General features: G+C 40.4%; 1 protein-coding gene across 6 annotated transcripts in view; it reads left to right on the forward strand.

Moving 5' to 3' along the window:
* The window catches only part of NFIA (nuclear factor I A), a 310278-nt gene that overhangs the window by 4623 nt on the left and 292829 nt on the right, over positions 1–12826 (forward strand). For 2 of the 6 annotated variants that reach the window (XM_006277944.4, XM_014593910.3), the window contains exons 1-2: positions 497–1004; positions 6711–7242. In XM_006277944.4, the coding sequence (XP_006278006.1) occupies positions 978–1004; positions 6711–7242 (559 nt within the window). In that variant the 5' untranslated portion in view covers positions 497–977. Of the gene's footprint in view, positions 1–496; positions 1005–6710; positions 7243–12826 lie in introns of those variants that run through there. The other 4 variants (XM_014593908.3, XM_014593909.3, XM_014593907.3 and 1 more) reach the window with 4 other exon arrangements.

Consider the following 12826-nt stretch of genomic DNA (forward strand, 5'->3'; position numbering starts at 1 on the left):
CGCGGTCACACACGCACACCCCGGGCAACACCCCCGGAGAAGCCCCCACGGGTGAAAAGAAACCTCCCAGGGCTCGTGCAGCCTGCAAAGGGGGAGAGAGGCGGGAGAAAAGAAAAAAAAAGAAAGTTGGCGAGCCCAGGCCATCAGGAGCCGTGTCCGTCTCCCCCTCCCGCGCCCCGCTTCCCCCCAAGTGTGCCCGGACTCCGCATCCCTGTCACTGGAGATGCGGTATCTGGGCTAGACGATCTCGAGCGGTTGCAAAGCCTCCCTCCTCTCCCCAGCCCTTCCTTGCGGAGAGGGGTGAAGTTCCTCAAGTCCTTAGGCGATCTCCTTGAAGGTCTTCGAGCGCAGCCGGGAGGGAGGGAGGAGGGAGGGAGGAGGAGGAGGGGGGGGGAGAGAAATGTGCAAAAGTAGTTTTGTTTGCTCAAGCACATCCTGTAGCCTATAGCCGGCCGGGAGTCCTGCCTGCAGCCGCTCCTGCCTGCGTTACCCAGTAATGCACTGAGCGCGGGGATCGGGGATAGGGAGGGCTGGCCGAGCAGTACCACTGCAGCCCCCCTCCCCTCCCCGCCCTCCCCCGGGCCAGGCGGCGAGCGCGCTGCTGCTGCTCGTGGTGCGGTGCAGAGCGGAGCGGGAGGCGCGCGGGCAGGTTCCCGGGGACCCCGCGCCGGTGGAAGTGCGCGCTATGCCTTTAACGCCCCTGTACAGTAGACATGTATATTGTGTAGTGTAGGGAAAGTCTAGGCGGGGTTAAAGTTCAGCTCATGGAGCTGCTCAGCGCTGCCTGCAGTTTAGCAGAGTTGGAAATGTGAAAGCAAGAAGCAGGCTCCATTCTCCCCCCCTCTTTCTCTCTCTCTTTTTCTCTCTCTCCCTTTCTCTCTCTCCCCCTCTCCCTCTCTCTCTCCCTCTCTCTCTCTCTCTCACACACACACACGCACACACACACACCTCCAAACCACAACCCCCCCACAGCAATCATGTATTCTCCTCTCTGTCTCACCCAGGTAAGCAGCTGTTTGGATGCATTTGGGGCTGGTTTTGCTGGGTGGTGCATGTGCGTGTGTGTGTGTGTGTGTGTGTGTATGTGTGTGCGCGGGGGGGTGTGCGGGGGGGAACCACAGCTTGAAGAAAGTAACTTTGTTTCCATTAGGTTGCATTCCTCTTCTTGCACGGCCATTTGTGCAGGCACATGGCTAATGGCGCCTACTTATTAATGGTTTAATTAATATTGGGGAGGGGGGTCCTGCTCCGATGCACTGTTTTGGGGGGCACGATCCGCACGTGTGCGGCAGTGTTGCAGCCCATGACATGCTTGGTCATCTGCAATCGATACTCCCCGTTTGTGCTTCCGATGCGATTAATGCATGAGAAAAAAAAAAAGACTAGTAAGAGCTCTACTTCGGGGTAGGGTTGGGTTTTTGGGAGCATTAAAAAGTGCTGCATTTTCTCTTCGGAGACGCAAGTGACTGCATTGCTTTCCCTCCCTTGAACTCCAGACTTTTGTCGGTTCGTGGATGCGGTTCAGGGCTCCCTCCCCCCGCGCAGCCCCGGAGCTGGACGCTGCCCCCGTGCACCGAGCCGGGAGCTGCCCGCAGCCCCTCGCGCGTGCATTGCACGCGTGCCCAGCCGTGGCCCCGGCGTGGATGCGGGCTTGGCGGGGCTCCCCGGGGACGTGTGGCTGGGACGCCGAGTGGCACTTGCTCGGGTGTCACGTTGGCCTGGATATTATTTTATTTTTTTGGAGGGGGTGGGGGGTTGCAAGTCCTGCTCACAAAGTTGCTCGAGCCCTTCCCCGGGCTGCGGAGTTGTCCTGGCTGCAAGCGCCCCCTCCCCCGCAGCCCCGGCCCCGCGGAGCGGCTGTGCGCGGCCGCCCTCCCCGCTCCCGGCTCCACTCACTTCGCAGGACTTTGGGCAACTTTTCCTGCTCACCTCTTCCCCCTCCCTCTCACCGCCCCTCAGGCAAGACACTGCCTTTCTGCGGCTCCTCATCCCGTGGTAGCTTCTTTTTTTTTCACATTTATTTTCACTATTGAAAGGCCTGAAGCTGGAGTGAAGGGAGAGTGTGTGCCCCCCCTGCTTCCCCCCATACAGCCTGGGACTGTGATACCTTCCAGCCTGAGTGCAAATCAAGTGGCCCCTTCCCTCTCTTCTGCACACAAGTTACAGCACAGCCTGCCAGTTACACACCTTCCCTTTGCAGGAGATAATGGTTTAAGGAGGAAATACTTCCTGGTGGACTCAAACCCCAGCCTGATTTCCTCCTGCATGTAGGATTGGGAGGCTATTATCCCTTTTAGTTGCTCAGTATTTTTAAAGAGGAGCTCTTGAAGGCAGTTTCCCACAGGAGAGCTGGCCCCCCATCCTGGGGACGGGGCACTTTTCCAAGTACGCTTGGGAGCTGCAAAAAAAGTTTCATTTTTCATTCTTCCCTCCAGAAATCGATGGACTCCTTGCAAGCGAAGTGGTGGGAGGGAGGAACTTTACAGTACTAAGCTCACCCTTGCTTTTAGGCAAAAGGCAGGTCGATGTGTTGACATGAACGTGTCACTCGCACAGAAACACGGGGTACAGACCTTGTGCCCTTTTTGACCACAGTTTATGCCACTGATACAACCCTGATAAATCCCTACTTTCTGTCATTTCGCCTACTGGAGGAATGACAGTAATTTAACTTCGGAAAGAACAGCCAAATACTCATTTCCTTTTCAAACTGCACTTGTCTAATCCTGTTTTTAGTAGGCCCAATGGTACATTAAGGAGATTCAAAATAAATCCGTGCATTTTTCCCTTTCCCTTTTTTAATATTAAATATAGTCTCATTTTGTTGTCAAAATCTTATATCCTTGTTTAACATTTGGGAAAGTAGTTTAGGGATTCAAAGGCCTCTTTGCAAACTGTATGCCGAGAATGATCGATGAGGCGGTTTTATCATTTTATACAGAAAACGTAGGCTAAATTTTAATAAAGGCTTAAGTGGTCTTTTGATTTTCATTTCAGAATTAATATAAGCTTTTATTGCTACAAGTTTTGGGGTAAGGGTTTTTCTTTCCTTTTTTATATTTTAGTATTGGCTCAGTTTTAAGGGGAAAACCTTAGAAGGATGATTTGGAAAAATACAAACAAACAGACAAAACCATGGTTAGGAAGCACAGTCATCCCAGTAATGCAACTGGAATGGCATGACTCTGTCTGCTAGAGAGGTTTGAACCCTCTCTCAGAAATATACACACTATTTCATTCACATCTGTTCTGTAGATCTAGAAAATAGTTTGGGCCAACATGAGCATCTAATTTGTAAAAAAAATACTTGAAAAAAACATGAAATGCAGAACTGTTAATATTACGAGGGTTTATAACTTTGACTTATTTTCGAATAGATCAGTGTAAATAGATCATAGAAAATGATTACCATAAAATGCTACCTTTTCTTGTCCCTCTCTTTTGGATATTAAGGCCCTTTTGTTTTTTATGAGTATGTAATTTAAATATATAAATATAATTTGAAGGCCCAAATTTTTGATGCAGGATGCATCTCGGAAGCACCATAACTACAAATAGTGAAAGAGCATTATATTAAAACTTAGTTTTTATTTTTTTCCTTTTTAAAAATGTATAGAACACCCTTAGGGTACCATTTATTTTTCAAGTATTCTTTAATTCTTAAAGGGGATAATGTTTTTAAAACAAACTTTTGAACTATTTTATAAACGCTGAGAAAAGGCAAAAATCATACTGTTTTCTAACAGTTATTTTCAATCTTAATTTTTTGCTCTAAGCAAGTGAGCGGATCTGCACACCTTTGCATGCACTTTCATTGACATATTTCCAAAACTTTTTTGGGAGCTTAATAACATTTTAATAAATAACTTTAAAAAAAAAAGAAAAAATGGCAAAATTGGTTTTCCAAATGGTTGGGTGGCTTTATTTCCATTCATACTTTGCTGATTCCTCCTCATTGAGATTTCGGTGGTTGGATTTTACAGGGGAATATTTTATGAAGACAGTTTAAAAGTTAGTTTGGCAGTTTTCTGTTCTTGAGTCATTAACCTTTTTGCTTAGTACACCATTTTGAAAACCACATTAAAATGCAACATGTATAGATACACATGAATGGAAGGCATATATCTTTCTCGTGGCATAGCAATCTTTAAATTTAATACAGATTAAGAACCACTGAAAATGATTACCTGATCTTTAGGCCATATAATGGTTCTGTGGCCTTTCAAAGTTTTTTCTCCCTCTTTCAGGTTCACATTGTAGCTCAGCTCTAGTGCAGACTACAGGAGCTGTATTTTGGATAGTATCCAGCATAGGGCCAAAAAAGTCGTGAGCATATGAGATCAGTCAATACGAAGTCCTGTTGAAAGCAGAAAGTTAAATATTTCAGGATATACCAGGATGTGTTTAGAATTTATTAACGTTTCAAATGATCTCCTGTTTCTTTGCAGGTCTTTTTAGCAAATTGATTGTGTACCTGACTTGACAAAAGGCCTTTTCCCATTCTTCTCTTTTTGAGTGTATGTATTGGGGGAAAGAACTCCAAAGATCAGAAGTGTGTTTTTATTATTTTTAATAGCTTGTGGCAACCTGCAGCTCTTTATCTTTTTTTTCTATTAAAGCAATTTTTCATGTTGGAGAGCCCAGCTACACATGTTGTGATTGCTGCCTTCTCTCACTTTTTGAATCCACCGACTAAAAGATTTTTTACTTTATTGACATTTGAAACTGATCTTCTCAAGTAGTGAAAAAAAACCCAAAATGTTAATCACCAAGTTGTTTGAATTTATTTTATATCTTATGTTTTAATAGTCATTCACATTTGTAAGTATTCTTGCACTCTGTTAATGTTGTTGTGTCAGTTTTGGTAATTTCTAATAGTCCCCCTTTAAAAAAATAATTAAAAAATGCTGTAATGATTACATGGGTTTACATACACTTTAAGAGATGCACAGAATATGTGTGATTAACCCCTATGGAAACTTGATACACAGCCTTGAATTGTGACAGGATTTTGTTACTAGATGTTTCCATCATTGATTTTCATTTTTAATATATTTTTTTTTTTGAGCAGAAAGGTGTTTTCTGGGGAAAAAAGCCATTGGAGCTACACAAGGGATATATTTTAATAACATGATTTTTAAGGCTATGAAACTATTTCGGTAGGTGGTACACTGTGCATGCTAATACAACAGAGGAAAGTCAGTTTAATTGAAAAAAAAATTGTCACCTGGCAAGAACAGTACAGAGTTAAAGTTTCCTGTTTGTGCTCTATATAGTTTTAATTTTTTTCCCGTAGGGCCCAATCCCATGAATGGGAGCAACTCACTTGTGGGAGTTCCTCTTGGCCTAAAGAGTGAACTTAGTTCCTCGCATATATTACAGAATCAGGCCCTTAAGTTGTACATGCATTTCTGTAAGTAAAGTCATGTGCAATAATGCTGTCACTTAGAGAAGAATAACCAGCACAATTATAGTGAATTATAACATGTGATTTCTGTAGAAACATAACGTTTGACTAATGTAATTTTTGCGTACATTTAATAGTTTAAAAAAACCAAGTATACGGGCCTTTCTTGCAACATACTTATTTGAGTTGAAAGGAACTAGTCAATCCCGATTGTTTTTGTCTCAAGTAAAGAGAACAAACTTAAAATAATGTAACTGAAGGCAGGCGGTGTGTTTGGGAAGAAAAAAGTATAGCAGTGGTATTCTTTTAAAATATATTATTCAATCTATAACAAAAGATGCTAGCAACATCCAATCATTTCTTTTTGGAGTATGATGGTGACGCTAAAATTTTCTGCTTTCGGATTTTGCACCAAATTTCCCTCTCCTTTTATTTTTTTATACTAGGGAATCAGAACTTGTCTTGTATCCATGTCACAATATCAGATTTATTATTTTTGGTCGGCTAAGTATAAACCAAACTGTTTTTTTAAACTCTGTAAGGTTAGAGTTTTCTAAGCTTTTAATACAATTTACTTTTAGGCATGCTGGAGAAATTTACAAATGAGCTGAATTATTTGCTGTTTTTGGGGGTCCCGTAAGCAAAAAAAAAAACCCCTTGTATCTGTAAAATCAGTTATATTGGAATGTCATTATTCTGCCGGTCGCTGTTTCCAAATACATCTTAAGGAAAGTTTTTTTTGTAGTTCAGACTTCCCCATACAAACATTGATTGGCATCCAAATGTTTAGAATTTGCCAAATTGGCGGGCATGTGCTGGCTACCCCACAAGCAATGGGGTCAGGGAGAGAGCAGAGTAAGATATGTATTCTTTGAGCATGGATTAAGGCCATTACAAATTTATGTACTTTTCAGCTTTTGGTCTACTTTCAGATTTTTTAGTGATTTGAAATTTTAGGACCGAGCCTAAACTTTCTGTACACTTAAGCATATTTGAAATGTTCTCTAGCCTTTGCAATAGTGATATCATAGTCTTTTGGTTGATTTACATAGAAACCCTATGTGTGTGCGTGTGCATATGTGTAATGAAAGGAAGAAGTATTTATATATATGTGTGCATATGAATATGCAAGTGCTTGTGTTTCCTGCCCTATCGTATATATGCTTGTCATGACTTAATTCTTATTTTATGTGCATATACATTTTTCATGTGTTAAAGTAGTGTTTGAAGGAGATATTATGAGTTCTTTGCCGGTTGTGGTTGTGTTTTCATGATATCAATAATTTTGTTATCATTCCTCTAGGATGAATTTCATCCCTTCATTGAAGCACTTCTGCCTCACGTCCGAGCATTTGCGTACACGTGGTTCAACCTGCAAGCCCGAAAACGAAAATACTTCAAAAAACATGAAAAACGCATGTCTAAAGAGGAAGAGAGAGCAGTGAAGGACGAATTGCTAAGTGAAAAACCTGAGGTCAAACAAAAATGGGCATCCAGACTTCTGGCAAAGCTACGGAAAGATATCAGGCCTGAGTTCCGAGAGGATTTTGTTCTCACAGTCACAGGAAAAAAGCCTCCGTGTTGCGTTCTTTCCAATCCAGACCAGAAGGGCAAGATGAGAAGAATTGACTGCCTACGCCAGGCAGATAAGGTCTGGAGATTGGACCTTGTTATGGTGATTTTATTTAAAGGTATTCCGCTCGAAAGTACTGATGGCGAGCGCCTTGTAAAGTCCCCACAGTGCTCTAATCCAGGGCTGTGCGTACAGCCACATCATATAGGAGTTTCTGTTAAGGAACTCGATTTATATTTGGCATACTTTGTGCACGCAGCAGGTAAGTGCATTTATACAAAGTTGTCCAACTTTTCTGTAAGCTCCGCTCCTCTGCTGTACCATCAGAGCGTGTGTCATGACCTGGCAAAGGCTGTTTGAGGCAGTGTTTGAATTTTGAGAAAATGTATGCCATGTAAATGTGGCTGGCAGCATGGGTTTAACTCCATCTCCAAGGCTAACCAGTGAGGAAGACAATACTGATATACTCTGGTTGCCAGTGCAAAAAGTAGCAACAAATGAGACTGCATTTTCTGTTGACTTTAAAGAGCAGTAAGTGTAAAGATATGTTGGTTTTCTGCAGTGCTGTCAAAAGTGTTGCCATTAATATTAGCATAGGAAATGTGAAAGGCCTTTGCTTCTTAAACTATCTAGAGGCTTAGTTATAATGTATCTTGTTTTAATACAGGCCAGGGAAAGCAGAGATGGGCCTTAAAAAAAAACCCATACAAACACCCTTTGTATATGTGTTATGTTATTGAACGAATAAATTGAGGGAAACAGGGGTGTCCAAGTGCTGATCGTGAAAAGGGCCAGTGCTAAGAGGCGCTGAGTGCCCTCGATTCCTATCGATACGTATGGGGGGACCTGTGCCACGTCTTACAGATTTGGGCCCAAAGTGTAAAAGAAACAAGTCACACGAATCTGGCTGGTGCAAAGTATGGTTTAAAAAAAATTCCCATCCGTGTAATCAACTGGTGAAAAAAGATCAGCGTTAAAAGAAATAACTAGAGTGTCATAAAGAAATGACGTGGCAGCTGACCAGTTCTGAGAATTGATTTTTGATTTTGATAATGTTACATTCAGGAGAGCAGAAAGGCATGTTGTGAAATTTGGTACTTTTGTGACTCCAATGCAAAACCTGCCTAGATTGTGAATATGAATATATTCAGCAGCAGGATAAAATGCTGTTCTGTTGCATTTATTTTGTAATCATCTTGTTGTAGATAAGTTGTTGTTCATGAAATGTTAGGCCCAGGTATTTGTAACTTGTTGACTTTATGTATTGACACATCTACCGATCTCACTGGATTTCTTTCTGAGCAGTTACTTAAGCCATGGGGTCAGAGAGAGTTGGAAAAGGAGTGAAGCAAAGAGAAGATGGTGGAATCTTATCAATAGAAACTAAATATAGATACATTTCGTATTATTAAAATAAAAACCAGAGACTATATCTATTTTCTAATATTATCTCGGATCTATAAAGATCGCTGACTATCCAAAAGATTCATTCAATAAAGCCATTCAAACTTAGGATGCACAGTGTCATTTCAGTAAGTTTTACAAGTATATTCTGAGGTTGGAAAGTATCTTTGGGCATCGTTGTGGTATTTTACACAGATAACCTGTGGAATTTATTTTGCAATTAGATGCGACTACATATTTATGGTCCAGGAAATGTAGGCAAATATTGTGGAAAGAGGGTTTTTTTTACTAGGTGATTTATTATGTTGTATAGTAAAATAAGAAGTACTGATTTGTGGCTTAATGGAGAGAGCATTGGACTGGGTTGCAGGAGATATGTTCTTGTTCCTGGCTCTTTCAGTGTCTGACAAGGTGACAGTACCTCAGTTTCCTCATCTGTAAAATGGAGACAATTATAGTGACTTTCTTTATAAAGCAGTTGAGATCTACTTGAAAACTGCTGGGTAAGAACTAGGCATTATTATTAATTAGGCTTACATTCAGCACTAATGTTTAGTCAGTATTGTGTTCCATAAAGTAAAAGCCAGCTTCCGAAAAGCACAAAACTTGTCAGCAGAAGCCAGTGATCTTGTTTCAACCTGTGTGCAGGATCATAGAAACATAGGGCTGGAAGGGACTTCAAGAGGTTTATTAGTCCATTGCCCTGGTTATGCAGAATGTGCCTGGGAGACAGAGAGAAACAAACAGCTAAACTACACGTATAAGTAATAGAAAGAGGTGTAAAGTGATTTAATTTTTCCATTATGAGTCACACATCCCATATTTAAAAGTTGAGTATTTTTATTAGTGGTATGTCATGTCGATATGACTGACAACTAGTGACCGTAGGAAAGTAGGGCTGGAAGTAACTTCTTGAAGACATCTAGTCCAGACCCTGTGAGCTCTTGTTTTTTAATCTGTTCATCAGAAACAGAAAACAGTTGTGCTAATTGTTCTTTGGACTAAACCTTTGCCATAGAAACTTGAACGCTAGACTTGAAAATCGTTCTTGAGTTACATGTTCAGGTCCTTTTAAACGGTAAACCTCTTTAACTCTACAATTTGCTATTTTTACCTTTGTTGCTGATTGTACCTACTGCCATACATGGTTGTGGCAGTAATTTGTGATACCAGATTTATTAATAAACAGATTAATCAAGTGCAACACAACGATATTTATGTAGTAAAGTAAAATCATGATTTTTATCCTTCCGATAGGCATGATGAAAGCATCATAGATAAAGCTACCTTTTAAAAATTTTTAAACCCGGGTGTATCCCACAATTCTTTTTACACTGGAACACCGGCCAAGCTGACGGTCATTGGTTCCCACAGACCCGCAGTCATGGCAGCTTGTGCTGTGTGTGCAACAGGAGAATTACAAAAGAAAATATTAAGGGTCCTTTTGTCTCAAAATATTTCAGACGGTTTCAGAGTCTTACAGACCTGTTATTTATGATGAGGAAGCTGCCAATACAAATATTAGGTAGGTTGGTCAACTTACATATAGCTGATTTGACAAGCATCTGCTATAGTACAGAAGATTTGTAAACACTAAACAATGTTTTTACCTCCTTAAAAGTTTTGAGAAGTTGCCAGTATTGGCAGGAGGCACAGACTCTGAAACGTGCTTTAAGATATGTGCCAAAACCATTGTGGCCTTTTCACCCATAGTGCTTGCTGCTTCTTCATCTTCTTTTTTTTTTCTTTTTGGATTCTGTTCCAATATGCCTTATTTTCGATGACTTTAACAGTGAGATGTTCCTTTCCTTCTAAACATGTACGATAATTATTGCTTTGAATCCAGGCTTTTTTTCCAGTCGGACACTATCATCTGTAAGAGAACACATGTGCACAGATTTAAATAACATTTCTTACAGAGCCACAGAAATGAATTATTTTCTTTAAGAACTGTATAAAACAAGAAAACTAAAATATGCAAATACACGGACTACATGCCATTTTTGTGAGAAAATAATGAACAATGCTGCTTCAGGAATTAGAGAGCAACCAAAAAATTTACAGCTTCAGTCCTAATTTGCTGTTTTAAATCTGTTTAAGCAAAAGCAGACAGCATTCTCCTCTCCTTCACTTGGGTTTGCTTTTTAGTTTTCACTTCTTCTGCACATGTATCAAATGACAACTTGGAAACCATTGTGGCAAACCGTTTTCTTTGTGGGAGTATAACAGTAAAGCTAATTTATGGCCAGTCCCAAACCAGATGATCTGTATCAGAATCTACAATATACCAGGCACGTGGCGAGGTCACAATTTAAGTTGTTAAGGTCATAACCTAAGCCACCAGGCAGTTGACCTTTTAGATAAAGTTAACCTTTGTTCATTAGTAGGCATTCAACCGAGAACTTTCTTGAGTTTTATACTGCTTTGGAGTTACTTCTGCTAATGTGATCAGATTGTAGAAAAGATTCTCCATTGAAGTAATTAAATTTTGTGAAAGGTCACAGTTTTTAGAGACTTTCTTAGTGGACAAAGCTAGATTACAGGCCAGAAAGGGATAATACAATGCTTGAATTTTTTTTCCTGATAGATGTTATTAACCGTTCTAGGCAAGAATTAAAGCTAGTGAGATGTTAGAGGGACAACATTGCCTAATCCTGCAGGGCATTTAAAATTTCTAAGTTTAAATAAAGTCTGGGGTTAGCATTTTGTTTAAATAAGACTGTTTTACTGGTTCTGATACTATTCAGAACTGAAGCCAAAGCTGAAATAGGAAGTCTGGCATATTTTTGTGACTCTGAAAATTTACTTAGCATTGGAATATGTTCTGTGGATAACTGACTATGTAATAGTAGGTACATGTGACCTTGAACTTAAAGTAGACTCATTTTATGCTGTAATTAGTGTATTTTAAATATTTATACTTAGATCATAACAAAGGCATATCGATTGAAATTATGTAAATACCAGCCAGAATTAAAATAGTCTCATATAGTCAAAATACCAGTGTAAGTGTCTTTTAGTTCCAAGTCAGAAAGGTACGTAACACTTGCACTGTAATCTTTTAGTACAATTGTTATTGATTGTTGCTGCATTAATCCTGTTAATAGCTTCAGTCAATTCAGTATGTAGCAGTGATGTGAGGGGTGTTCTAACAATACTGTACATCACGAAAAGAGCTGTTGCAGCATCTTGAAACTCCTGATACCTGCTTTACAAAAGTATAATGTTTTCCTGTATAAGGCATTGCTGATTACCACATTACATACACCATATTGTTTACTTAATTACATTGTAAAGCAGGCTCATTTTTAATTATTTAGATTACATTCTTGTTTTGTTCTGATGCAGCATTTCTATTATTTCATTTAGCCCAAAATGCTAGGTTTTGACGCATTTTGGTTTTATTTTGGTTACGGTATTGCCATTCCATCGTACAGTAATCCAGATAGCCAGGATATGCAGATTGGCCAGATGGTCACGTTAACAGATTGAGAACTCACTTCCCACTGCTAAAGAGCAGGTGTAAGATCAGTAGGGTTTTTTTGCTCCCAAGATTCATCCCAAATGCTCGTTAGCTGCGTGTATAATGGCATTAAAAAAGGGCCACATTTCAGAGCAGCATCTCTGCCATGTAGTTAATATGTAACATATATGCAGCTTGTGTATGTACCTGGAGATTTCTAAAGCATTTATTTACCCTCACTATAAAACTTCTGAAAATCTGCTTCTAATATATGGCTGTCATCGTCCAGCCTTATATCAAAGCAATCTTAAACGTTTTTTTCATGAAGCAGGATGTTAATAATACATGTGCAGTACTTTAAAAATGCAGATTACGTTCACTCTTTAAAAAGCCTTGCAGGAAGTGTTTTCTACACCGCGTATATACTGGATTACATATGGAGATCCAGAAGAACATGGATATTGCAATATTCAGATAACTTTGACATCTGAGTGTTTATTTGTTTGGTATGACCCTCTGCCACCGATATTTGTGGGTTAACGATTATGTGAGATGTAGTCATTACAAAGTCATCCTGTTATCAAAGAGTACCAGATCTTGTGTCATGTCCAACCCATAAAAGGGTCTCATTAAAAAAGGACTGAAAACTTAAATCCTTGCAGCCGGGTTTCCTAGCTGAATATGGAGTACAAAACCAAAGTTTTTGGATACCCTTGATTTATACCCATGCATTTACCATGCACGCACGCTCCGGTCACACACCCATCTACATACCCTGCGCGGTGCAGAGAGATATATATCTTTATCACGAGATTCTGCTTGGGAAGTGGGATCAGACTGCTCTTTGCAGTAGTAACCGTAGTTGACAGAAGCAGGATTTAGGCTGGGACAACTGCTTCCCCTGCGCTGTTGTAATTGAGAAGATAGGTATCTGTGTTAATTCTAACCCTAACTATAGTGGAACTTGTGACTCTGCTAT

This window comes from Alligator mississippiensis, chromosome 5 (assembly GCF_030867095.1).
Source record: "Alligator mississippiensis isolate rAllMis1 chromosome 5, rAllMis1, whole genome shotgun sequence".
In the NCBI taxonomy this organism is placed as follows: Eukaryota; Metazoa; Chordata; order Crocodylia; family Alligatoridae; genus Alligator; species Alligator mississippiensis.